Raw genomic sequence first — 27,839 nt, 5'->3', positions numbered from 1 at the left:
CAGCTGGCCAGAAAAAGCGGCACGTCTTGCTCTTCATGTAATCAGTGGGCTGATATAAATACTATGCATGCCAGTCTCTCTTGGCTAAGAGTAGAGGAGAGACTGACTGCATCACTTCTTATTTTTATAAGAAAAATTCATTTGCTAAAATCCCAAATTGTTTGCATAGCTCTCTTACACACAGCTTTGACACACACACTTAGCCACCGGAATGCCACCAGGTTTTTTTCACAGTCCCCAAATCCAGAACAAATTCAAGAAAGCATACAGTATTATTATAGTAGAGCCTTATTGCATGGAACTCTCATTCAATCTCTTATGCTAAAATAAACAGAAACCTGGTTTCAAAAAACAGCTAAAACAACACCTCACGGCACAATGCCTCTCCCGTATTTGACCTAGATAGTTGCGTCTATGCATTGATATGTAGGCTACGTGTGCCTTTACAAAATGTTTTTATGTTGTTCTGTTCTTGAGCTGTTCTTGTCTATTAATGTTCTTATTATGTAATGTTTCATGTTTTGTGTGGACCCCACGAAGAGTACAGCTAATGGGGATCCTGATAAAATACCAAATACCAAAAAGCTTGCACTGCAGTTCATAAAATGTAGTTGACTCAAAGTGAAAAAAAGGCAATAGTTGAACAGTTTTAACAAATTAATTTATTCCTAAATTAAGGAGAAGCAAAAAGAGAGAGCGGGGAGAGCTAGCTACAGTACCCATAATGATGAAGCAAAAACGTTTTTTAACATTTTTGAAAATGTATAAAAAAACTTAAATATCACATTTACGTAAGTATTCAGCCTTTACTCAGTACTTTGTTTGAAGCACCTTTGGCATCGATTACCGCTTCTAGTCTTCTTGGGTATGACGCAACAAGCTTGGTACACCTGTATTTGGGGAGTTTTCTCCTATTCTTCTCTGCAGATCTTCTCAAGCTCTGTCAGGTTGGATGGGGAGCATCGCTTCACAGAGCTATTTTCAGGTTCTCTCGAGAGATGTACGATCGAGCTCAAATCCAGGCTCTGGCTGGGCCACTCAAGGACATTCAGAGACTTGTCCCGAAGCCACTCCTGCGTTGTCTGGGTTGTGTGCTTAGGGTCGTTGTCCTGTGTTGAAGGTGAACCTTAGGCACAGTCTTGAGTCCCGTGCGCTCTGGAGCAGGTTTTCATCAAGGATCTCTCTTTGTACTTTGCTCCATTCATCTTTCCTTCGATCCTGACTAGTGTTCCAGTCCCTGCCGCTGAAAAACATCCCCACAGCATAATGCTGCCACCACCATGTTTCAACGTAGGGATGGTGCCAGGTTTCTTCCAGACGTATGCTTGGCAATCAGGACAAAGAGTTCAATCTTGGTGTCTTCAGACCAGAAAATCTTGTTTCTCATGGTCAGAGTCCTTTAGGTGCCTTTTGGCAAACTCCAAGCAAGCTGTCATGTGCCTTTTACTGAGGGTGGCTTTCATCTGGCCACTCTACCATAAAGGCTTGATTGGTGGAGTGCTGCAAAGATGGTTTCCTTCTGGAAGGTTCTACCATCTCCACAGAGGAACCCTGACCAAGGTCCTTCTCCCCAATTACTCAGTTTGGCCGGCGCCAGCTCTAGAAAGAGTCTTGGTGGTTCCAAACTTCTTCCATTTAAGAATGATGGAGGCCACTGTGTTCTTGGGGACCTTCAATGCTGCAGGCATTTTTTGGTACCCTTCCCCAGATCTGTGCCCCAACACAATGCTGTCTCGGAGCTCTACAGACAATTCCTTCAACCTCATGGCTTGGTTTTTGCTYTGACATGAACTGTTAACTGTGGGACCTTATATAGACAGGTGTGTGCCTTTCATAATCATGTCCAATCAGTTGAATTTACCACAGGTGATCAATGGAAACAGGATGCACCTGAGCTCAATTTCGAGTCTCACAGCAAAGGGTCTGAATACTTATATACATAAGGTATTTCTGKTTTTTTTTWATCTAAAAACCTGTTTTCGCTTTGYCATTATGGGATATTGTGTGTAGATTGATTAKGGAAAATGTTATTTAATCAATTTTAGAATAAGGCTGTAACGTAACAATATGTGGAAAAAGTCAAGGGGTYTGAATACTTTTCCGAATGCACTGTATATTTCTTAGTATATTTTTTCACTGTCACTTACTTAGCTAGTGTCAAATGCAGTTATGTGATTTGTATGGTTGAGAAAAGGAAATAGAGAGAAAGGATAAGAGAGACAGTGTGAGARGGAGAGAGATTATGTTCTTGACCACAATTGTATCCTATTTGTTGCTTGTCTGGTCTCCCTTTGTTACTCTATTTCTCTAGCTCGATGAAAGCGAGGGAAGTGATGTGGAGAGACAGGGCTAAGCAGCAAAAGGCAGGGAGGAAGAGGAGTTAGAGATGATTGGAGGGATAGAGATGTGGAGGGTGAAGTGGAGCGAGAGGAGATTAGAGGGAGAGAGGAAGAGGAGTGAAGAGGTGGGAGAGGAGAGTGGAGGGAGAGGAACATAGAGAAGGAGAGGAGGAGGAAGAGGGAGGGGGAGAACCAGAAGGGGGGGAGGAGGAAGAGGTAGGGGAAGAGGGAGAGCACACATGAGAGGGGAGCCTACGTTTCCATTGTCTGCCCTAGGTCCCACCATTCACCCTTGTGGCAGGGGTTTTGGAGTTGTATTTAAAATGTGGTAGGAACTTATATCTGTGCCAGAGCTTGTAATGGATTACAACAATAAAATGGGCAGGGTTGACCACCTTGACCAACTAAGGAACTATTACAATGTTGGACGCACAGGCATAAAATGGTGGGAGTATGTGTTTTGGGGGATGCTCAGCATTGTCATCATAAATGCGTACATTGTGTCGGGGAYGCTGCAAAGGTCGCTTCTCAGAAACTGCAGGCACTGGTTCCTGAAGGCATTCCTCCGAAACATGACCCACCTAACCTCGATCCTTAACACCCGCCGGCTTAACCCGGAAGCCAGCTGCACCAATGTGTCAGAGGAAACACCATTCAACCTGCGACCGGGGTCAGCCGGCAGGGACCCGGCCTGCAGGCGCACGGCCCGCCACAAGGAGTCGCTAGAGTACGATGAGCCAAGTGAAGCCCCACCGACCAAACCCTCCCCTATCCCGGATGACGCTGGGCCAATTGTGCGCTGTCCTATGGGACTCGCGGCCACGGAATGCAATGCAGTGCCTTAGACCGCTGCGCCACTCGTGAAGCCTATGTGGTGTCATATTATAGAAGAGGTTGTGCTCTTTAAAACTAAGTTAACTTGTAATTGTCATTTCTGTTTTTGGGCTATATCTTTGTTTTTGAGCTATGTCTGTTTGTTTGAAATGTTTGAGAAAATGTGCTTTATCTTTAAAATTCTCAGTAATCTACAGCAGTATTCTAGAGTTATATTGGGGTCTAAAGGGTTAAAGTCACTTGCAACCATGAAAGTCATACTCTTGACTATGGTTGTGGATAAAAGGAAATTCATCTACTCCCATAATAAGTCCAATCGTTCTTCAGTACAATATATTTTACAGGTGCTGACCAACCCGATCAACTTAATTGTAATCTAACAGAAACAAGACATTAAAATCAARTACTTATTGATTTGATCCAATTAGTTAAACCTTTTTAATGAAATGTATCAGCCTTTGTCAATGACTTGGAGTGGCATTTTAGAAAGCAATATATTAAATGGGATCCTCACTCTCAAAGGCTGCATTTACACAGGCAGCCCAATTCTGATATTAATTCCACTAATTGGTCTTTTGACCAATCACATCAGATCTTTTCACATCAAATATTTKTAAAAGCTGATCTAATTGGTCAAAAGATCAATTACTGAAAAGAGAATCAGAATTGGGCTGCCTGTGTACACACCGTGATAGATAACGTCTTTAAAAACCAATTACGTTAATTGGGAACAACAAGTCCATCCCATAAATAATGAGGTATTGGGGACATATGACAACAAATGACCACATGACTCACATGAATAGAGCTTTCAGAGCTTTCACTCACACAGCCTGCTTAAATACTCTCAATAGCGCTTACAAAAGGGGAGAACCAGCAGCATGGGAATCTTCAGAGGGCATTAATCAAAGAGGGATCAGTCAAAGCGTGACATACGTTGTGAGGAAATATGCTCTCCACTTTCCCCCATGTAAAGGTGAATGGCAAATGTACACAAATGCTGATCTCAAAATGCAGTGAATGCTTTTGATTACAGCGGGAATATATGGGGCTTATGCTACAGTGCAAGCTTTGAGTATTTATGACTCAATTAGGGTTGATTGAGCGAATACTCATTAGCTCAAGTCATAGAAAAGCCAATAGCTGAGCATTTAAGAGCAGTGAACTCTGCTAATCATTCATCTTGGTAATAAGTATGTTTAGCATTATCTCTGTGTAGACATAATATCACTTCAAGGCTGCAACAGGATACTCAGTAGGTTAAAGGAAGCAAATACCCATGTACAGCTTCCCATAAGATAGTAAACACTTTATATAGAGAATAAGTGGAGCCAATAAAGAGTTAATGAAGTCCCACAGGGAGACTGCTGTGGCCATATGTATTTCCCAACCGTTAGGGAATAGGTTAGGTAGTTTAAATAGCACACTACAGCTCACTACCCCTTCCACACTCCATTCATCCAGTGGGCAGCAGCAACCTTGTCCAGGTGCTGAGCCTTGTTGATAAGCATATCAGGTGCTGCCAATTAGGTGGTSGTCAAAGTCATTATTTCCCAAGTGACAGCAGTGTTGTGCTCCCCCTGTGCATGAGAATTTGCATTTAGTACCTGGGCACAGCATTATTGTATCACAGAAATAGTGTGCCGCCATCCACTTTGCATCACCCAAGCAGTGATCCGTCTCAACTCCCTTATAGTAACCGTTAAACCATCGTCAATTATGAATGACCTCTAAATAATGCAGCGTTATTGATCTCCTGTAACCAATCTGCGGGCTTATCTCACTTTGTACTTTGTACTGTTGCCGTGAAGACTGAATAACTATGATTAATAATACATTTAGAAATATAGAAATGCACAAAAACTGACCTAAAGATGAAAATAAAAACGACGAATGAAGGAATGAAGGACGGAAGGAAAGGTGGAAGGAGACGGAGTAATCCACCAGGGCATTTTTTTAAAGATATAGTGTTCTCTGACAGATGTATCAGAGAGGAATTCCTTCAGCTTGGATGAAAGGTAAATACCCCTTGAAGGTTGTGCCATGCTGATTTCAGATAGTAGACAATCCATTAACCACTCAGGCTTACATGGGCAAAACAAATATCTGTATTACATTAATTATGTTTAAGGTTAGGGGCTAAATGGCATAGTCAAACACCCCTGGTAATAATTTATCTTTATCTAAGCGATACATTAACTACTAGGTAATGCAAAATAATAAATGCTAATGTCAACCAACACTTAGCATAGGGGATCCGACCCCATCTAACAGACAACACTGATGATAACTGGGTAAAATCAGAACCAGACAACAGAGCAACTAAGAGCTGAAGAATTCATAACAACCTCAACACCAAAACATACATAGGAATGAGAAACAACGTAGCCTGAAAACAAGGACCCCATAATTACCCACAATCTTAAGGCACGCTACGATATGCGTTATGTTGAGCATACATAATAATGACGGTCATAATTCATTAGATTTTTACTAATTCTTTGTATTTGATTCTTTGATTATAGAGATATAAAGCTCAATCAATGTTGTTGGCCGATGAGACATAGTTTAAGAAGTTCTTCATTTAAGATTTTTTTAGAAATATAGATCAATTCTATTTAAATTCAGGGAGTACATTGAAATTCCAATTATCTTCAAAACTTTTCAATGAGGAACATTTGGAATTTGAATTTAGTTTACTTTATGAATTGACCCCAACCCTGATCARCTTAGATATTCAGTACACCCACATTTGCATACCTTTGTACATAATGTGTGTAGGTATTTTATACTTCATATAAAAGTGCCAATAAGCATCCCTCCTGGCTTCACTCAAGGTTCCCTCTTAATTTTTCAACCGATGAATTAAACAGTGTCAGAAATAACCCTGGGTTCTCCTCTTTTGAATTCCTCACAAAATGTCTGAGCATTAAGGTAATTRCAGACTATAATAGGTGCTGGGTGGAGCAATCCTTTCTGAAAATGTGCATTAAASCAATGCATTATCGTACACTACATTACCGGTGGCGGGTTGTCTGTGTAGGACTCCTAACCCTTGCATACATCAATGAGTCCTAAATTCAGACAAGTGAGTAGGAAAATGTTGCATTTATAGCAACCAGTAAATCTGTCAAATAGCCGGTTTAACTGTTATTATAATATATCATGCTTAAATAGTTCTACTGTTTATCATAATYATGAAAAAATCCCTGCATTGCACATGCACAGACATGCAATGTTCTCGTCATTGATTTTCCAATTAAATAGCAATACATTGGGAAAATAACTATTTGTGCAATGCCATACAATCTAAAATATTTCCTTTTTGCAATAGAACTGATCATTAAAACAGTCCGACAAGGCGAACCATGACACTGCCTTATCAGCCCTCAATAAAGCCCAGATTATGCTCATTCCCAGTCAAGGGAGTCATTGTCACAGTGGATAACGTATCTACAGGTATAGTAGTTTATTATATATGGCAGGGGTCTCACCTTCACAGACTGGCTGGGTGCCACTCCAGGAGCCATTGTGGAGGCAGGTCCTCTCAGGTGAGCCACTCAGGGAAAAACCGGCATCACAGGTGAATCGCAGCAGGCTCTTCAGCTGGAACTTCTCCCCTAGCCTGGAGCCGTGAGGTGGGATTCCAGGGTCACCGCACTCCCCGGAACTACCACCTCGTGAGGGAGAGAGAAAATATCCAACATTCAAACAACCAGCCATCCCTCACCAYAGCAGTCCCATAGGCAGCTCATATCAGTCACTCTAGCCTGTTTTCTGAGATGGAAATAGGCTTTTCCCCCTCCCTTTTAACTAACATGAAAGGCTACCAAGGCTCTACCCAGAGTGCTTGCATCTTACATCTCTAGCTACCACACATGAAAAACCCACAGAAATCCATAGCTTTTCTAGCTCGGTTTGACATCCCTGAAACCTGTTGATCTGTGGTATTTCTGTGCACCATTAGAGCCTTCAGGTCGCTCCTGGCTGGCAGAGTGATAGGCCCCTGCTGATGGAAATACCTGAGCAGTAGGGTGGTGACCCASTCCAGCGCCCGTCCTCCTGACAGTAGCGCGTGGCGTTCCCAATCAGCGCTCGGCCCTGGCTGCAGGTATAATGGAGCACGCCGCCGTTGGTGAACTTCCTGCCTGACATGACAGCTTGGGGTGGTGTGCCAGGATCACCACAGGAAATAGCTTCAGGGAAAATGGAGAGAAATGGTTCAGAGAGGACAGTTGATAGGAATACTGAGTTGATCATGGATATACGCCATTGTTCTTGTGCCTTCAGTGTTAGCTACTACCACAATTACATTTGAGTTGTTTACCTACTACTACTCCCACTACTACTCATACTACTCCYGCTCCTGCTGCTGCTACTACTACCACCACTACTACTATTACTACCACCACTACTACTCCCACTACTACTAACCACTCCTGCTACTCCCACTACCCACCTTTTATCACAAACATTAACACTACATATGACATTGTCAGCAAAGATAATGTTTCTATATTCTTTATTTTCAAACACTACCAATATAAATTCTTCACAAATCCCTTGCACCATCCCCGTATTCTCCCCACTATTAGAATGGTACATTTCACACTTTCTATCATTCTCCAACAGTGACTAACCACACAAAGTGGGACCCAGATTCCACCTCTGCCACTTCTTGTACCCTGATCAAGACAATCCTAGCATATTACTCACAAAGGCACTTAGGAAGTGATCTGTCCCAGAGGCCGTTTGACTGACAGGTGAGAAGTGATGAGCCGAGCAGATAGAAGGCCCTCTTGCAGTGATACATCACACTGGTTCTATAGTTGAAGCTCTCGGGGAAACGCTGCTGCGGGTGACGAATGGCATTCTCCACAAAGCCTGGATCGGAGCAGTTTACCACTGCAAGATAAAATCAACCGAATGCTTAACGCCTGACAGTGAAACCAAGAGTGAGAAGAGAAGGGAAATCAATGAGAMAGCTTGAATAGCAGGGTTATTGTTCAAGTTCTGAGTCATTTCAATCAACCCATTCATGCTTTTTAATATATACTTAAACAGTGTGTAAGCTTCTCTCATGTTTCTAYAGTCAATAGCATTTGACATAAAGTTGAGCTAATAACTGTGTAACAATGTCATTCATGTGGGTTGATTCAGTTTCAGTTTAGTTTAGATTCACTTGTCACAAAATGTAAAACCATCAGGGCAGGAAGCCCCAGTAACAATAAGTTGCACCTCTTGCCTCAGAGTTGGCTGAACATTGTTTTCAGCTATTGCCCATCAACAACRAAAAATGCCTAAAGTTAAAGTAATGTCCAGGGGAAACAAAAAAAGATTGACAGCTGGCAATGCTCTGGCAGTCAATTAAGCCCTAGGGAAAAGAGGGAGGAAAAAAATATAAAACAATTGATAATTAGCACCTGCTATTGGCAGGTGCCAAAAACTCTTATTCCTAAAACAGCACCGGAGAAGGCTGACGTTTTACGTGTTCCTATCCAAGTGTGTTTTTGTTTRTTTCTTTGCRTTGTTTGTAACTTAATTTTTAAATKATTTTGTACATAATGTTGCTACTACCGTCTCTTATGACYGAAAATAACTTCTGGACATCGGAACTGCGATTACTCACCACGAACTGGCAGAATTCTTTTATTCCTTTAACGAGCCCGACCTGAATGACTTACTGMTTTCCCGGGAACAGGCACAGATCCCCGTCATTTGCGTGAAGAGAARGCGGAGAAAAAAGGGCCAGAGGGCGGGCTGCCATCTGAGAATTCGTGGGTGATCGAATAAACCCCCACTGCCTTCCATTCTGCTAGCGAACGTGCAATCTTTGGAAAATATAATCCATGACCTACGTCAAAGATTAAACTACCAACGGGACATTCAAAACTGTAATATTTATGATTCACGGAGTCGTGGCTGAACAACGTCATGATCAACATACAGCTGGCTGATACGCTGTATCAGCAGGAAAGAACAGTGGCGTCTGGTAAGACAAGGGGTTACGGACTATGCATATATGTAAACAACAGCTGGTGCACGGAAGTCTCAAGGTTTTGCTCACCTGAGGTAGAGTATCTCATGATAAGCTGCAGACCGCACTATCTTCCTAGAGAGTTTATYTGTATTTTTCGTAGCTATCTACATATCCCCACAGACTAATGCTGGCACTAAGACTGCACTCAATGAGCTGTATTCCGCCATTAGCAAACAGGAACATGCTCACCCAGAGGAGGCGCTCCTAGTGGCTGGGGACATTAATGCAGGGAAACTTAAATCCGTCTTACCAAATTTCTATCAGCATGTTAAATGTGCAACCAGAGGGAAAAAAACTCTGACCACCTTTACTCCACACACAGAGACGCATACAAAGCTCTCCCTCACCCTCCATTTGACAAATCTGACCATAATTCTATCCTCCTGATTCTTGATTACAAGCAAAAAGTAAAGCAGGACGCACCAGTGACTAGATTAATAAAAAATTKGTCAGATGAAGCAGATGCTAAGCTACAGGACTGTTTTGCTAGCACAGACTGGAATATGTTCCAGGATTCTTCCTATGGCATTGAGGACTACACCACATCAGTCATTGGCTTCATCAATAAGTGCATCGATGACGTCGTCCCCACAGAATCCGTACGTACATACACCAACCAGAAGCCATGGATTACAGGTAACATCCGCACTGAGCTAAAGGCTAGAGCTGCCGCTTTCAAGGAGCAGGACTCTAACCCAGAAGCTTATTAGAAATCCCGCTATGCCCTCTGACGAACCATCAAACAGGCAAAGGGTCAATACAGGACCAAGATCGAATCGTACTACACCGGCTCTGACGCTCGTCGGATGTGGCAGGGCCAGCAAACCACTACATACTACAAAGGGAAGCACAGCCGAGAGCTGCCCAGTGACACAAGCCTACCAGCTGAGTTAAACAACTGCGATGCTCGCTTCGAGGCAAATAACACTGAAACATGCATGAGAGCACCAGCTGTTTYGGAAAACTATGTGATCACGCTCTCCGCAGCCAATGTGAGTAAGACCTTTAATCAGGTCAACAKTCACAAGGCCTCAGGGCCAGAGAGATTACCAGGACATATACTCAKTGCACACGCTGACCAACTGGCAAGTGTCTTCACTGACATTTTAAACCTCTCCCTGTCCGAGTCTRCAATACCAACATGTTTTAAGCAGACTACCATAGTCCCTGTGMCCAAAAACACTAAGGTAACCTGCAAAAATGACTACCGACCCATAGCACTCACGTCTGTAGCTTTGAAGTGCTTTGAAAGGCTGGTCATGGGTCACATCAACACCCTTATCCCAGAAACCCTAGACCCACACCAATTTGCAAAGCGCCCTAACAGATCCACAGATGATGCAATCTCTACTGCACTCCACACTGCGCTTTCCCACCTGGACAAAAGGAACACCTATGTGACAATGCTATTAATTGACTACAGCTCAGCAWTCAACACCATAGTGCCCTCAAAACTCATCAATAAGCTAAGGACCCTGGGACTAAACACCTCCCTCTGCAACTGGATCCTGGACTTCCTGACGGGCCGCCCCGTGTGGTAAAGGTAGGTAACAACACATCCGCCATGCTGATCTTCAACACAGGGGCCCCTCAGCGGTGCGTGCTCAGTCCCATCCTGTACTCCCTGTTCACTCATGACTGCACGGCCAGGCACGACTCCAACACCATCATTAGGTTTGCTGATGACACAACAGTGGTAGGCCTGATCACYGATAATGACGAGACAGCCTATAGGGAGGAGGTCAGAGACMTGGYCGTGTGGTGCCAGGACAACAACCTCTACCTCAACGTGATCAAGACAAAGGAGATGATTGTGGACTACAGGAACAAGAGGACCGAGCACGCCCCCATTCTTTTCAACGGGACTGTAGTGGAGCAGGTTGAGAGCTTCAAGTTCCTTGGTGTCCACATCAACAAMAAAYTAACATGGTCCAAGCATTCCCCCTCAGGAGACTGAAAAGATTTGGCACGGGTCCTCAGATCCTCAAAATGTTCTACAGCTGCACCATYGGGAGCATCCTGACTGGTTGCATCACTGCCTGGTATGAAAACTGTGACCGCAAGGCACTACAGAGGGTACATCACTGTACATCACTGGGGCAAAGCTTCCTGCCATCCAGGACCTCTATACCAGGTGGTGTCAGAGGAAGACCCTAAAAATTGTCAAAGATTCCAGCCACCCTAGTCATAAACTGTTCTCTCTGCTACCGCACGGCATGCGGTACCTGAGCACCAAATCTAGGTCCAAGAGGCTTCTAAACAGCTTCTACCCCCAAGCCATAAGACTCCTAAACATCTAATCAAATGGCTACCCAGACTATTTGCATTGTCCTCCCCCCCTTTACACCGCTGCTACTCTCTGTTGTTATCTATGCATAGTCACTTTATTAACTCTACCTACATGTACAGTGGGGCAAAAAAGTATTTAGTCAGCCACCAATTGTGCAAGTTCTCCCACTTAAAAAGATGAGAGAGGCCTGTAATTTTCATCATAGGTACACTTCAACTATGACAGACAAAATGAGAGAAAAAAATCCAGAAAATCACATTGTAGGATTTTTAATGAATTTATTTGCAAATTATGGTGGAAAATAAGTATTTGGTCACCTACAAACAGCAAGATTTCTGGCTCTCACAGACCTGTAACTTCTTCTTTAAGAGGCTCTCTGTCCTCCACTCGTTACCTGTATTAATGGCACCTGTTTGAACTGTTATCGTATAAAAGACACCTGTCCACAACCTCAAACAGTCACACTCCAAACTCCACTATGGCCAAGACCAAAGAGCTGTCAAAAACACCAGAAACAAAATTGTAGACCTGCACCAGGCTGGGAAGACTGAATCTGCAATAGGTAAGCAGCTTGGTTTGAAGAAATCAACTGTGGGAGCAATTATTAGGAAATGGAAGACATACAAGACCACTGATAATCTCCCTCGATCTGGGCTCCACGCAAAATCTCACCCGTGGGGTCAAAATTATCACAAGAACGGTGAGCAAAAAATCCCAGAACCACACGCGGGGGACCTAGTGAATGACCTGCAGAAAGCTGGGACCAAAGTAACAAAGCCTACCATCAGTAACACACTACGCCGCCAGGGACTCAAATCCTGCAGTGCCAGATGTGTCCCCCTGCTTAAGCCAGTACATGTCCAGGCCCGTCTGAAGTTTGCTAGAGAGCATTTGGATGATCCAGAAGAAGATTGGGAGAATGTCATATGGTCAGATGAAACCAAAAATAACTTTTTTGGTAAAAACTCAACTCGTCGTGTTTGGAGGACAAAGAATGCTGAGTTGCATCCAAAGAACACCATACCTACTGTGAAACATGGGGTGGAAACATCATGCTTTGGGCTGTTCTTCTGCAAAGGGACCAGGACGACTGATCCGTGTAAAGGAAAGAATGAATGGGGCCACTGTATCGTGAGATTTGAGTGAAAACCTCCTTCCATCAGCAAGGGCATTGAAGATGAAACGTGGCTGGGTCTTTCAGCATGACCAATGATCCCAAACACACCGCCCGGGCAACGAAGGAGTGGCTTCGATAAGAAGCATTTCAAGGTCCTGGAGTGCCTAGCCAGTCTCCAGATCTCAACCCATAGATAATCTTTGGAGGGAGTGAAAGTCCGTGTTGCCAGCAACAGCCCCAAAACATCACTGCTCTAGAGGAGATCTGCATGGAGGAATGGCCAAAATACCAGCAACAGTGTGTTGAAAACCTTGTGAAGACTTACAGAAAAACGTTTGACCTCTGTCATTGCCAACAAAGGGTATATAACAAAGTAATGAGATAAACTTTTGTTATTGACCAAATACTTATTTTCCACCATAATTTCACCTACAATGTGATTTCTGGGATTTCGTTTCTCATTTTGTCTGTCATAGTTGAAGTTTACCTATGATGAAAATTACAGGCCTCTCTCATCTTTTTAAGTGGGAGAACTTGCACAATGGTGGCTGACTAAATACTTTTTTGCCCCACTGTACATATTACCTCAATTACCTCAACTAACCGGTTGCGCTCGCACATTGACCTGTACCAGTACCCCCCTGTATATAGTCTCGCTATTGTATTTTACTGCTGCTCTTAATTACCTGTTCCTGTTATTTATTTATTTATTTATTTTTAACTGCATGTTGGTTAGGGCTCGTAAGGTAAGCATTTCACTGTAAGGTCTACACCTGTTGTATTCGGCGCATGTGACTAATAAAAATATATATTTTTGGCGTGTTCCTTGCCTATAATAGAAACCCTTATTGGGGTAACCCTCTTGAGGTGATTGTTGGAAGGCTATACTACAGGAACCCTCTGTGAAAGTGTGGAAGTGCAGATTGGCTTACAAAATGAAATAGAACCATGTCAGTAGCAGGGAGCACACTGACATACTATAAGAACACTCAACAGATTGAGTGAGGAAGTGACTGACCATTGYTGTGGCAGGTGTATGAGGATATTTTCTTTACAAATGTGACTTTTTTCCCCCTAGTTGTACCTGACTTTTTCAACATGCAGAACTATTCTTTCCATACAAATTAATGTGATTATTGACTTAAGCATTTGGTCTTCAGAGAACGTTTAATCTGATAGTGATATATATAATCTGAAAGTGAAAATTCATCCAGGGGATTTTTACATAAATTGGGCAAATTCTGTCACACTACCACTACACTTGTTTTATTCTTCATTGATTCCAAAKAGGGGATAGAAACCAAAATCCATCCTTTTTTGACCTGTAAATTGGAAAATAGTTGAAACCAGGTCAAAGTCACAGCACAAGATGTCCTGGATAACTGTTAAAGTCAATTTTACCATTCCTTAAGCACATAACCAGATTAATTAATTGGCCTACATGCACCTACTTTGTGTCAGAAAATATGTTGTAATGTAATATGGTTTGTTGCTTTACATTRGAATTTGAAATCGCCTCACTGGAACAGGAAATCACCTAATACACAGTGGGTAAGATGAATGCACAGACATTGACATACACAGACTAGTAATACAAAATAAAGAATGCACTTTACCCACAAATTAAATTGATATACAGTCGGTAGTATTTTCAAGCATTGCGGCAGCATCATGTCATGGGTATGCATGTCACCGGCAGGTACTGTGGAGTTTGTCAGGATCAAATTAAATATGAAAGAAGCAAAGCCCAAGTAAAAAGTTAGAGGAAAACCCGSTTCAGTCTTTTGAAAACCTAACCCTGGGATAGAATGTTATTTTTCAGAGGGACAATAAAAACAAAAGTTATGTCATAGACACCAGAATGGCTTTTCAAGAGGTGTTGAGTGTTAGTGAGTGATCCAGTCTGTCCTAACTTAAATTTGCTTGAAAATCAGAGACAAGGTTTCAATATTGCTGTTCATCAATGATTCCCAACCAGATTTACTAAGCTTGAGCAATTTTTATAAAAACAATGGATTTACTGTATGTTGCCCTAAGAGGTGATTCATTTGAATGTATTTGTTACTGTGTCTTACCTCTACAGACTGGAAGAGGGTTGCTCCACTGTCCATTCATCCTGCACTGGGCTCTTGAGGCACCATGCAACAGATATCCTTTGCTGCAGGTGAAGTTTACCACATCGTTCAGGTTGAACTCGCTGCAGTTAGTTCGACCATTTGTTGGGTTTCCAGGGTGACCGCAGGTAATGGCTATGAAAACATTTGAGGTAGCCAAGGGAGAGCAAAAATAGTTTGGTACAGATATTTAAAGTAGGTAATGGGCCGAAGCATCGTATCTGCTTTAGTTTTCGATTTGATCGATCTCTGGTGAGGGAGGAGCTGGTTTTTACATACTGTGTATATTTCTTTCTTCTGAATACATTTCCATTTGTTATGGAAAATGTTTTTAAAAATACYTGCTTTTATGTTCGCTAGCTGGACAGGCAAACKCTGCCAAGTACTTAACAGTAAACCAATCAAAACTCGTGTACTATCCAGGTACCATCTCTGTTGATCACGTCTGCCAATCACGTTTTCTGTACTTGAGGATAAATTGTGAACATGAAAKAATAATCTGTAGTTGTAAATACATTCTCGAACATGTAACTGATGAGTTGTGAACATGGAAAAATGTGCATATCAATTTTGCGCGCTCAGACTTTCGGCACTGCTTTAGCGCCCTACCATGTGCAAACAGTAATTTGCAAGCATGGAGAGAGAGGAGTTCTTGGTGGTGGGACCTGTTTCTTCTAACAGATCACATGAGGTTTTCAAAGACCAGTATACTCTACACTGGTTAGTTGGTGACAGCTCACATGGGCCGTGTTCTCTGTCAATCACGACGTGCTTAACCACGTTACCACTTGGGCAATGTCCACCAAAGAAGCCCAGCGGTTAGCTGTCATGGTGGGTAAGTTTAAATGTATTTATTTTATGGTTAGGTAGCAAGCTTTTTTCTTCTTTGTAATACGTTTTTGGAAGCTATTGTCCAAATTATTGTTATTAAGTGTTTGTAACTCTAACGTTGTAGTCTGATGCTAGCTACCAAAATCAATTAGGTAAAGTAATTTTGCAAACTCAATCGTTGTTAGTAGTAAAATAATGGATTGTCAAGAATTAGGCACCATCAACTTTCAGAAGGTGAGCCAGGAAAGTGTAGCCTAATCATTTAAACCCTTATATACTGGTAACGTCTGCTCCGTGCTTCCCACTCTCCCTCTGGCGCTTGAGGGCGCCAAAATGCCTTGCATCACTCATCCTCGCATCCACACGTACACCTGCCTTTCTCGTCAACGCGCATTCAGCGTTATTGGACTCACCTGGACTTCTTATTCACCTGTTCATTTCCTCCCCTTATACGTGTCAGTTCCCAGCTCTGTTCTCCTGCTTCTGCATTGATTGTTTTTCTGTTTGCTAAGCTGTTTATGTCTCGTTCCATGTCCGTTATTTATTAAATGTTTACTCCCGTACCTGCTTCGTCTCTCCAGCGTCATCCTTGTGATAGATCGTGACATACTACTGTATATTCACATTCCAACTGGCCTGAGGCTGGGAAACTTTCAGGAACTCCGATTTCATGAGAGAATACTGTTTATGTAGAGAACAAGACTAGCTACATCTTTATAAACTGCTTGGGTGTACTAGCTACATCTCTCCCTCATGTTCGACGCTAACATAAATCTTGTATAACGCAAGCAGGTATGGTGTCTCCCATAGGGCATATAAGGTGAGTGAAAAGAACACACAACAATAATTCAAAAGGATACATTGAGAACATAACAAATACAACTGTTTAAAATGGGCGCTCATGACAAGTTGGAATACAACTCTTAATGTTGATGCTGTTGACAGCATGTGATTATTAATTATTGTTATTTGTTTAGAGGGTGGATCAGCTTTAATATTGCAGATAAGATTGTGGCTTCCATCATGTAATGGTCTGCATCATTTCCAATCCCCATTATATTTTGTAAATATATCAAATATATACAGTTGAAGTCGGAAGTTTACATATACCTTAGATAAATACATTTAAACTCAGTTTTTCACAATTCCTGACATTTAATTCAGTAAAATTCCCTGTCTTAGGTCAGTTAGGATCACCACTTTATTTTAAGAAAGCGAAAAGAATAATAGTGGAGAAATTATTGATTTCAGCTTTATTTCTTTCATCACATTCCCAGTGGGTCAGAAGGTTACATACACTCAATTAGTATTTGGTACATTGCCTTTAAATTGCTTAACTAGGTCAAACGTTTCACGTAGCCTTCCACAAGCATCCACAACAAGTTGGGTGATTTTTGTCCATTCCTCCTGACAGAGCTGGTGTAACTGAGTCAGGTTTGTAGGCTCCTTGCTCGCACACGCTTTTCAGTTCCGCCCACAAATTTTCTACAGGATTGAGGTCAGGGCTTTGTGATGGCCACTCCAATACTTTGACTTTGTTGTCCTAAAGCCTTTTTGCCACACCTTTGGAAGTATGCTTGGGGTCATTGTCCATTTGGAAGACCCATTTGCGACCAAGCTTTAACTTCCTGACTGATGTCTTGAGATTTTCTTAATATATCCACATAGTTTTTCTTTCTCATGATGCTATGTATTTTGTGAAGTGCACCAGCCCTCCTGCAGCAAAGCACCCCCACAAAATGATGCTGCCACCCCGTGCTTCACGGTTGGCATGGTGTTCTTGCGGCTTGCAGCCTCCCCCTTTTCCTCCAACATAACGATGGTCATTATGGCCAAACAGTTATTTTTTTGTTTTCATCAGACCAAGATGACATTTCTCCAAAAAGTATCTTTCTCCATGTGCGGTTGCAAACCGTAGTCTGGCTTTTGATGGCGGTTTTGGAGCACTGGCTCGATACAGGACTTGTTGTACTGTGGATATAGAAACTTTGTACCTGTTTCCTGCAGCATCTTCACAAGTCCTTTGCTGTTGTTCTGGGATTGATTTGCACTTTTCGCACCAAAGTACGTTCATCTCTAGGAGACAGACGCGTCTCCTTCCTGAGCGGTATTGACGGTTGTGTGGTCCATGGTGTTTATACTTGCATACTATTGTTTGTACGGATGAACGCGGTACCCTCAGGCATTTGGAAATTGCTCCCAAGGATGAACCAGACTTGTGGAGGTCTAACAATTCTTTTTCTGAGGTCTTGGCTGATATCTTCTGATTTCCCATGATGTCAAGCAAAACAGGCACTGATTTTTGAAGGTAGCCTTGAATAACATCCAAATGTACACCTCCAATTGACTCAAATTATGTCAATTAGCCTATCAGAGGCTTCTAAAGCCATGACATTCATTTTCTGGAATTTTCCAAGCTGTTTAAAGGAAAAGTCAACTTTAGTGGGTATGTAACTTCTGACCCACTGGAATTGTAATACAGTACTATAAGTGAAATAATCTTCTGTAAACAATTGTTGGAAAATTCTTGTGTCATGCACAAAGTAGATGTCCTATCCGACTTGCCAAAAACTATAGTTGTCTAACAAGAAATGTTGTGGAGTGGTTGAAAAACAAGTTTTAATGACACACTTAAGTGTATGTATAACTTCTGACTTCAACTGTATACAGTAAAAATTAAAAGTTTGGACACACCTTACTCATTCAGGGTTTTCTTATTTTACTATTTTCTACATTGTAGAATACATAGTGAAGAGATCAAAACTATGAAATAACACATATGGAATATACAGTATGTCAGACTCTCAAAAAGCCACCCTTTGCCTTGATGACAGCTTTGCACACTCTTGGCATTCTCTCATCCAGCTTCATGATGTAGTCACTTGGAATGCATTTCAATTAACAGGTGTGCCTTGTTAAAAGTTAATTTGTGGAATTTCTTTCCTTCTTAATGCATTTGAGCCAATCAGTTGTGTTGTGACAAGGTAGGGGTGGTATACAGAAGATAGCCCTATTTGGTAAAAGACCAAGTCCATATTATGGTAAGAACAGCTCAAATAAGCAAAGAGAAACAACAGTCCATCATTACTTTAAGACAAAAAGGTCAGTCAATACGGAACATTTTAAGAACTTTGAAAGTTTCTTCAAATGCAGTCCCAAAAACCATCAAGCCCTATGATGAAACTGGCTCTCATGAGGATCGCCACGGGAAAGGAAGACACAGAGTTACTTCTGCTGCAGAGGATAAGTTCATTAGAGTTACCAGCCTCAGAAATAGCAGCCCAAATAAATGTTTCAAAGAGTTCAAGTAGACATATCTCAACATCAACTGTTCAGAGGAGACTGTGTGAATCAGGCCTTCATAGTCGAGTTCCTGCAAAGAAACCACTACTAAAGGACACCAAGAAGAAGAGACTTGCTTGGGACAAGAAACCAGAGCAATGGACATTAGACTGGTGGAAATCTGTCCTTTGATCTGATGAGTCAAAATTTGAGATTTTTGGTTCCAACCGCCGTGTCTTTGTGAGACACAGAGTAGGTGAACAGATGATCTCCGCATGTGTGGTTCCCACTGTGAAGCATTGAGGAGGAGTTGTKATGGTGTGGGGGTGCTTTGCTGGTGACACTGGCAGTCATTTATTTAGAATTCAAGGCACTCTTAACTCTTTTTACCACAACATTCTGCAGCGATACGCCATCCCATCTGGTTTGCACTTAATGGGACTATCATTTGTTTTTCAACAGGACAATGACACAAAACACACCTACAGGCTGCGTAAGGGCTATTTGACAAAGAATGAGAGTGATGGAGCGCTGCCTCAAATGACCTGGCCTCCACAATTACCTGACCTCAACCCAATTGAGATGGTTTGGGATGAGTTGGATCGCAAAGTGAAGGAAAAGCAGCCAACAAGTGCTCAGCATATGTGGGGAAAAAATGCATTTCAGGTGAAGCTGGTTGAGTGTTATAAGCTGTCTTCAAGGCAAAGGGTGGCTACTTTGTAGAATTTGTAGAACACTTTTTTGGTTACTACATGATTCCATAGGTGTTATTTCATAGTTTTGATGTCTTCAGTATTATTCTATAATGTAGAATAAAATAAAGAAAAACCCTGGAATGAGTAGGTGTGTCCAAACTTTTGAATGGTACTGTATAAATACACAACCGTTCAAAAGTTTGGGGTCACTAAGGAATGCCCTTGTTTTTTAAAGAAAAGCACACTTTTTGACCATTAAAATAACATCAAATGGATCAGAAATACAGTGTAGACATGTTTAATGTTGTAAATGACTATTGTAKCTGGAAACATCTGATTTTCTTTTCATGGATTATCTACAAAGGCATATAGMGGCCCATTATMMRCAWCYAKMWSTSYWKWRKWSMMAKGGCACATTGTGTTACAGTAGCTAATCCAAGTTTATCATTTTAAAAGGCTAATTGATCATTAGAAAATCCTTTTGCAATTATGTTAGCACAGCTGAAAACTGTTGTTCTGATTAAAGAAGCAATAAAACTGGCCTTCTTTAGACTAGTTGAGTATCTGGCAATCAGCATTTGTGGGTTCGATTACAGTCTCAAAATGGACAGAAACAAAGAAATTTCTTCTGAAACTCGTCAGTCTATTCTTGTTCTGAGAAATGAACGCTATTCCATGCGAGAAATTGCCAAGAAACTGAAGATCTCGTGCAACGCTGTGTACTACACCCTTCACAGAACAGCGCAAACTGTCTCTATCCAGGATAGAAAGAGGAGTGAGAGGCCCCGGTGCACAACTGAGCAAGAGAGAGTACATTAGTGTCTAGTTTGAGAAACAGACACCTCACAAGTCCTCAACTGTCAGCTTCATTAAATAGTACCCGCAAAACACCAGTCTCAACATCAACAGTGGAGAGCCGAATTCAGGATGCTGGGCTTCCAGGCAGAGTTCCTCTGTCCAGTGTCTGTGTTCTTTTGCCCATCTTAATCTTTTCTTTAGATTGGCTTGTCTGAGATATGGCTTTTTTCCCCAACTCTGCCTAGAAGACAAGCATCCCGGAGAGTCACCTCTACACTGTTGACATTGAGACTGGTGTTTTGCGGGTACTGTTTGAGGAGTTTCTCCCATTCTTCTCGCAGATCCTCTCAAGCTCTGTCAGGTTGGATGGGGAGCGTYGCTGCACAGCTATTTTCAGGTCTCTTCAGAGATGTTCGATCGAGTTCAAGTCCGGGCTCTGGCTGGGCCACTCAAGGACATTCAGAGACTTGTTCCAAAGCCACAGCATSATGCTTCCACCACCATGCTTCACCGTAGGGATGGTGCCAGGATTCCTCCAGACGTGACGCTTGGCATGCCAAATAGTTAAGGCCAAAGAGTTTAATCTTGGTTTCATCAAACCTGTTTCTCATGGTCAGAGTCCTTTAAGTGTCTTTTGGCAAACTTCAAGCGGGCTGTCAGGTGCCTTTTACTGTAGAGTGGCTTCCATCTTGCCACTACCATAAAGTGCTTATTGGTGGAGTTGTGCAGAGATGGTTGTCCTTCTGGAAGGTTCTCCCATCTCCACAGAGGAACTCTGGAGCTTTGTCAGACTGACCATCAGGTTGTTGGTCACCTCCCTGACCAAGAATCCCCCCCCGATTGCTCAGTTTAGCCGGGCGTCCAGCTCTAGGAATTGTCTTGATGGTGCCAAACGTCTTCCATTTAAGAATGATGGAGGCCACTGCATTCCTGTGGACCTCCAATGCTGCAGAAATGTGTTGGTACTCTTCCCCAGATCTGTGCCTCGACACAATCATGTCTCGGARCTCTACGGACAATTGCTCTGACATGCACTGTCAACTGTGGGACCTTATATTATATTTTGGTACCCTGTCTCGGAGCTCTACGGACAATTCGTTCGACCACATGGCTTGGTTTTTGCTTTGACATGCACTGTCAACTGTGGGACCCTACAGTATAGAGACAGGTGTGTGCCTTTTCCAAATCATGTCCAATCAATTGAATTTACCACAGGTGGACTCCAATCAAGTTGTAGAAAGATCTCAAGGATGATCAATGGAAACAGGATGCACCTGAGCTCAATTTTGAGTCTCATAGCAAAGGATCTAAATATTTATGTAATAATGTATTTTTATTTATTTAAAAGATGTATTTGCAAAATTGTCTAAACCTGATTTCGCTTTGTCATTATGGGGTATTGTATGTAGATTGATGAGGAAAAAATKGTATTTAATCCATTTTAGAATAAGGCTGAACGTTACAAAATGTGGAARTCAAGGGGTCTAAAAACTTTCAGAATGCGCTGTATATAAAAATTCCAGTCTTACTTTATCAAAAGCTATAAGGGCACAAGGCGAGACCCAAATGCAGACACAGGAGGCAGATGGTTGAGCTCCGATATTTATTACACCAAAAGGGGTAGGCAAAAGGCAGGTTGGGGATAGGCGAGAGTTCATAAACCAGGTAAGAATCGAAACAGTACCAGGGCATAGGCAGGCTCGAGGTCAGGACAGGCAGGGGTTCAGTGAACAGGTCCGAGTCCAAACAGTACAACGGGATAGGCAAGCTCGAGGTCAGAACTGGTAGAGTGGTCAAGCAGGCGGATTCGGAATCAGGACAGGCAAGGGTCAAAATCAGGAGGGCTAGGAAAAACAGAGACTGGGGAAAATAAGAGCTAGGAGAAACACTGGTTGACTTGGCAAACAAGACGAACTGGCACAGAGAGACAGGAAACACAGGGATAAATACACGGGACTAATGGGGAAAACAGGAGACACCTGAAGGTGGGTGGAAACAATCACCAAGCCAGGTGAAACAGATCAGGGTGTGACAAAAGCCTTTTCAAAGTCATCTATGAATACCAGGCCTGGCGTGTGATTAACGAACTTACTTCTTCAAACGATCAAGACAATTTGTATTGCATGCTGCATCCCCCTGGGCACAGACTGGTTGAATTAACATTGTTTCCACATMATTTCAATGAAATTACATTGAACCAACATGGAATACTGAAAACATTGAATTGAAGTCTGTGYCCAGTGGAATATTTCAAGTGCACTCAAGATATTTATCTTATTTCATCACACACGTGAGGCTGCGTTTACATCTTATATAGAAGCAGGCTATTGGCTGCCTTCGTCACGTGGGGAATATACGGGAGTTCTGATTGGTTCCAAGTTCAGCAGTTTGGCAAATTTGCCTGAGAAGACAGTGTTGAAGTATACTTTTTATGAGAAAGTGTGCAAGAACTGAAGGTGACAACAAATGTTACAGTCATCATAAGAATGTTTTACTGTCATATAAAAAAAAAAATCAGCTCCTCCCTTGACAAGGATCGATCAGCTTCACGTTTTTAAGCATCAGCCCACCACCTGAAGGTGGAGAATTCCTGTACATCTCTGATTGTTAAGGGAGAATCGATAGGAACAATTAAAAAACTAAAGTTATTGCACTTACGAACACAAACAGGAGCTTGTCCAGACCATCTGTGGTCCTGTTGACAGATCCGAACCGATGTTCCAATAAGGCGAAAGCCCAGGTTGCACTGATAGACAACAGTGTCACGATAACTGGAGCCATCTCCACTGATATGACCATTGATGATTGGATCAGGGGAGTCACAGTGGCCAGCTAGAAGGGAGAATAAACCAAATATTTGCATAATATTTTCAGTTAGGTAAAATAGTCTCAATCTCATGAATAGAATTATCAATATAAAAAGTTCCCTACATAAAATTTGGGACGCTGGTAATTGAAGAGAAATCATGACCTTCAAGAGTTTGAAACTGTAAACRCAACTGTAACCTGAGAAATCTTAATGAGTTTCTGGCATAATGATGTGAAAACCATAAAGATGTGCTAGCCCATTTGGGGGTCTTACAAGAACATAAACTTGGGGACTTGTCCAGGATGATACAATTTTGGGGCTCGTCCAGGATGAGAAAAGAAAGAAAACTTAAGCATTAGAAAACCATTTATACTGTACCAAGACACTTGGTTTCCACTCCACTCCAGAGCCCGTTGGCCCCACATTCCCTCACATGTGACCCAACCAGTGTGTAGCCCGTATTACACATGAAGATCGCTGTGGCGCCAAASGTAATCAGGGTTCCTATCTTGTTGCCATWGGGAGGAGAGGGGAGGTCCCCACACGAGATAACTGGAAGTGACACAGACAATCAGAGACTGGGTTATACTTGGTTGCACGCCACTGTGCCTGAGTGGAAACAAATTCCACAATGAGGAATGATTAGCGAATCATTTTGATCTAGTTACTAGATATCCTGGATGAAAGGTATGCAGAGTATTGTGTATTTGTTCTAGAACACTRAATGGGGAAGTGAAATGTGTCTTACAGCAGCTGATTGATTCAGCCCTAACAAATTACCTGTAAATGTTACAATAATTTGAATATGCAACTACCTTATGTAAACACACATTGCTGGCCATTATGCCAACAGACATTATACTGTATATTACCCCTCTTTCTGTTTTGTCATATCGTTCTAATGTATGCTACATTGTGCTTATTTGTTTGTCTACTAGATTCAAGAGGAATGACTAAAGAGGGTGAACTTTTGATGAACTATATAGAGCAGTGCCCTGTGGATCACTGTGTGTATTCACCTTCTTTCAATTCAAATACAGTCTGGTTCACCACATGAATAAAGAGAGCCGCTAAACCGAGTATGTAAGTGCATTGGCTATACATACAAATGAGTACTCATCCAGCATATTGTCTTCCCTGTAAAAAAGGCACTCATGGAATGATCAGAAAATATCAGGGGCTCCTAGACGCACCCAATCAAAGCCAAGACCAATGTACCTTTGCATGTTGTGACGGCTCTGAATTTGTCTGAACTGTCTCAACGCTTCCCCTTTAATTCCCAATGAAATAGCCAGCATCAGCTGCGCAAAAGGGGGTTGTGATGGTGGTGCGAACGAGGATGTGTTCAACCCTCAGTTCCGAAGCTTCTTTACTCCGTTTGTTTTGTTGTATTTAAAAGTGTGCTTTGTAGCCTTGTCTCAAGTTTAACCAGGATCGGATCCACTCATTGCTTCCTTTGGACTACACATCTCAGTTGCTCTCCTCTGGTTCTTCGTGGCCTTTCTCTGCTGGAGATCTGTTGGCGGATTGGATTGTCTAACTGACCGATTGACGACAACTATTTTGCATACGGTATTACATTTGTTTTAGTGTGATGTATACCGTGATGATTTATGTGGTCAGTTGTAGTTGAAGACTTACTGAGATTTGATACTCTTTATGGTTGTGTGGTAAAAGAGTTTGACATTCTGATTGTATGATTGAGACTGGGTTTACGCTACACTTTATGAATGGCCAAACATTGCGTGAATAAGGTCACTTGAGTTCACTCATTTACCGGGCTGGACTCTTTTAGGCCTGAGGTACGGGACTTTTCTTGAGGAACCAGAGCTAGTTGTTTGTTAAATTATTATGTGTGTGATCATTTATGTTGGTAATACAACCCACGCAAAAGAATACAATTGTTTTKAAGTTATTTCCAATGTTTTAAGGGTTTATGAAAAGTGTATGTCCATCCTGACTTTTACATGAGTCCTTTGTATTGGTGTAGACTTGACGGACCAGACGGGACTCATTCACTGTTTTCTCTGGTAGGCACAACCTACCTGGCACCCCTGCAAACAATAACCTCAAGTCAAAACCGTTACAATGTTCACCATGGCATGTAAACATATTAAGTCACCGCTAATCAGAATATTTATCTTCTCCCTCTGACCTCTAATTAGCCRGACCGTATTTCCCTGATTACTTCATGCCACTACAGTTTATTGTTTACTCAGCACGTCTATGCAGAGGAAATAGGGAGGGCTGTGACCAAAACAAATGATTGGATACTGCCTTGTGACTTCCCAGCTCCCACACCAGATCCTGGAGATTATGAATGCATCCGTCCAGAAATACACTGGGAGCCACAAAGAGGAARGATTTCAGACGTGTTAACTGCCAGTGTGAATAACAGCTCTGGCCAGACAATGAAATTGCTCTCAGTAATTAGAACAAGGTACTCAAAATGTCAACTATTATTATAACTATGATTATTATTTCCTATTATTTTTCCAGAACTCTAAGCAGTGCAGCCTGGTGGTAGATGTACAGTCTGTATCTTACTCTTGCAGGTAGACCTCTCCTGGATTCCAGCCCAGGTTCCATTAGCTAAGCACTTGATGGTCCTCCTGCCTCCCAGGTAGAAGCCAGGAGTGCAGCTCAGCATTATCTGAGATCCAAATTCATTCAGTGACCCCGAGATCAGCCGCCACACCATGTGTTCTGAGAGCATGCTCTCAATGTAAGGGCACTGGATCGCTGTGGGGGGAGAGAGAACATGCCAGATTTAATAGAACACACTCAAAAAGCCAGACATGACAGAGAAACTTTTCTCCATTTCCTTCTCCATATTTGCCGATGTAATATTCTAAAAGCCTTATCTGCATTATCAATCTGTCCAGTATCTATTGTTAAAACTGAGAAATGCCAAAGCACTTTATGATATAAAACTATAAAATATAATGAGTATAAAAGTATGTTATATATACTGTATTCACATACATCACATTCATTCAGGTATTAAAATGTAATTTATACAGTCATGTCCCAAAATGACTCCAACATGATTGCTTAGTGTGTTTCTGATAATGCAGACCTGAGGGGGCGGGTTGCATCCTACCATTTGTTTTTTGTGAGTGCTTAACTGCAAAAATCTAGTCATTATTGCTCTCATCTCAGCCGTTACCTGCTCCACATTACTCTCTAAAGGAGAACATTAATGAGACCTGCATTGACTGCAGTGGCTCAATGAGGCAGGGGAATTTATCATACTGTTGGCATAGAAACAAAGGTTATTTTTCTCACGTAAACAAAGAGGTGGGTGTGCAGCGTTGCTCCATGTCCCATTCTCTAGACAGACGGTGCTTGTGGGGAGACTTGTCTCCATCCTGTACCCTTCATTGCACTGGTAATTCACTTTGCTTCCCACTGTGTACTGGAAACCATGGAATGAACCATTGGCAGGAGACTCAGGGATTCCACAAGATAAAGCTGCCGATGGAAAGACATTAAAATATTAATATGATACTTATCAAACGATGACCTCAGCTGCATGGATTACTCTCAGCACTTACAGAAATTATGGCACATAATTAGTGGACACTATGGCCACTTCTAATAAAAGGGTATAACGTGAAGTGTTCTGACTATAGTGGCATTATATCTCAAAGGGGATAAAGAGTAAGTAAGCAAAGTGTGTATGTTCCAACTGTTAGGGTACTATGGAAACCAGATATTTCCCTTGAAGATTGTGGCATTCAATTGCTTAAACACACATTTACCATTCAAATACCATGTTCAGAATACTGTGCAAATGGAAMAATCAATCTCATTTAATCAAATTATAATTTACAATCAGGTTTAGTGAGAATAACAAACAGTTCTATTGTTTTGTACGCTRCTTACCCACCTGTAGTTTACCACAAATGAGGGGACACAGTACCTTTTAAAGAGATAATTGCCTTGCATGCTCTTAAACAGGCATGTACAGATACAACCCCCAGAAGTAATTAKCTCCAACTTATCCTCTATTCCTTTATGCAAATATACATCTCCTTTGCTTAAAGCAACAGGCTGTCACACTAATTAACATAATAGAAAAAGGGTCAGTTACATAACTGTCAATGATATACTTCTGAACAAAGTTTGTTAGAAGACTCATTATAATATATTTTCTAGCTACAGTATGATATTAGGAAATATTAATGAATTGTAGCCTGCTATGTTGAAGAGAAAAATAAATGGAGAAAGACAATGAGTCACAACTCCTCCAGATTTGTGCAGACACAAACACATCTCCACATTCTGACACGAGGGAGCCCCCAGACATAAGATTAAAGTGAATCCCCCTCAAGTCAGTAAATGTAATTCGCAGCTCTGCATTACCTTGACATAGTGGAGCTGGGGCATCCCAATGATACAGCCCATTCCGATGCAACCGGCAGGTGGAATTTCTGGGGCCCACTAGCCTGTAGCCAGCATAACAATAGTACTGCAGCTTGCTTCCTGGGCGCTCTCTTGTTCGATTAAGCACCCCTCCATTTCCAGGTGGCTCATTAATGCTACAATAAGGAGCTACATTGAAAAKAAAGAGCATTTTAAGTGTTTCTATATCATGCCACCATCTAAATTATTAACGGCATACGCTACATATACATTAGTACTTTATATTACATATATATTAGTACTTTACATTACATTACATTAG

At 41.9% G+C, this 27,839-nt stretch overlaps 1 protein-coding gene across 1 annotated transcript in view; it reads right to left on the bottom strand.

Moving 5' to 3' along the window:
• The window catches only part of LOC111977959 (CUB and sushi domain-containing protein 1-like), a 638,095-nt gene that overhangs the window by 18,522 nt on the left and 591,734 nt on the right, over positions 1-27,839 (bottom strand). Inside the window, exons 49-57 of the mRNA XM_070448606.1 lie at positions 27,518-27,706; positions 26,438-26,623; positions 25,697-25,891; positions 23,528-23,701; positions 22,999-23,172; positions 14,696-14,869; positions 7,890-8,078; positions 7,196-7,369; positions 6,668-6,850 (exon numbers count right to left, since the gene is read on the bottom strand). Coding sequence (XP_070304707.1) covers positions 6,668-6,850; positions 7,196-7,369; positions 7,890-8,078; positions 14,696-14,869; positions 22,999-23,172; positions 23,528-23,701; positions 25,697-25,891; positions 26,438-26,623; positions 27,518-27,706 — 1,638 coding nt within the window. The remainder of the gene's footprint in view (positions 1-6,667; positions 6,851-7,195; positions 7,370-7,889; positions 8,079-14,695; positions 14,870-22,998; positions 23,173-23,527; positions 23,702-25,696; positions 25,892-26,437; positions 26,624-27,517; positions 27,707-27,839) is intronic.

The sequence above is a fragment of the Salvelinus sp. IW2-2015 genome, linkage group LG18 (genome assembly GCF_002910315.2).
Source record: "Salvelinus sp. IW2-2015 linkage group LG18, ASM291031v2, whole genome shotgun sequence".
In the NCBI taxonomy this organism is placed as follows: domain Eukaryota; kingdom Metazoa; phylum Chordata; class Actinopteri; order Salmoniformes; family Salmonidae; genus Salvelinus; species Salvelinus sp. IW2-2015.
This window is presented reverse-complemented; position numbering and strand designations above follow the sequence as displayed.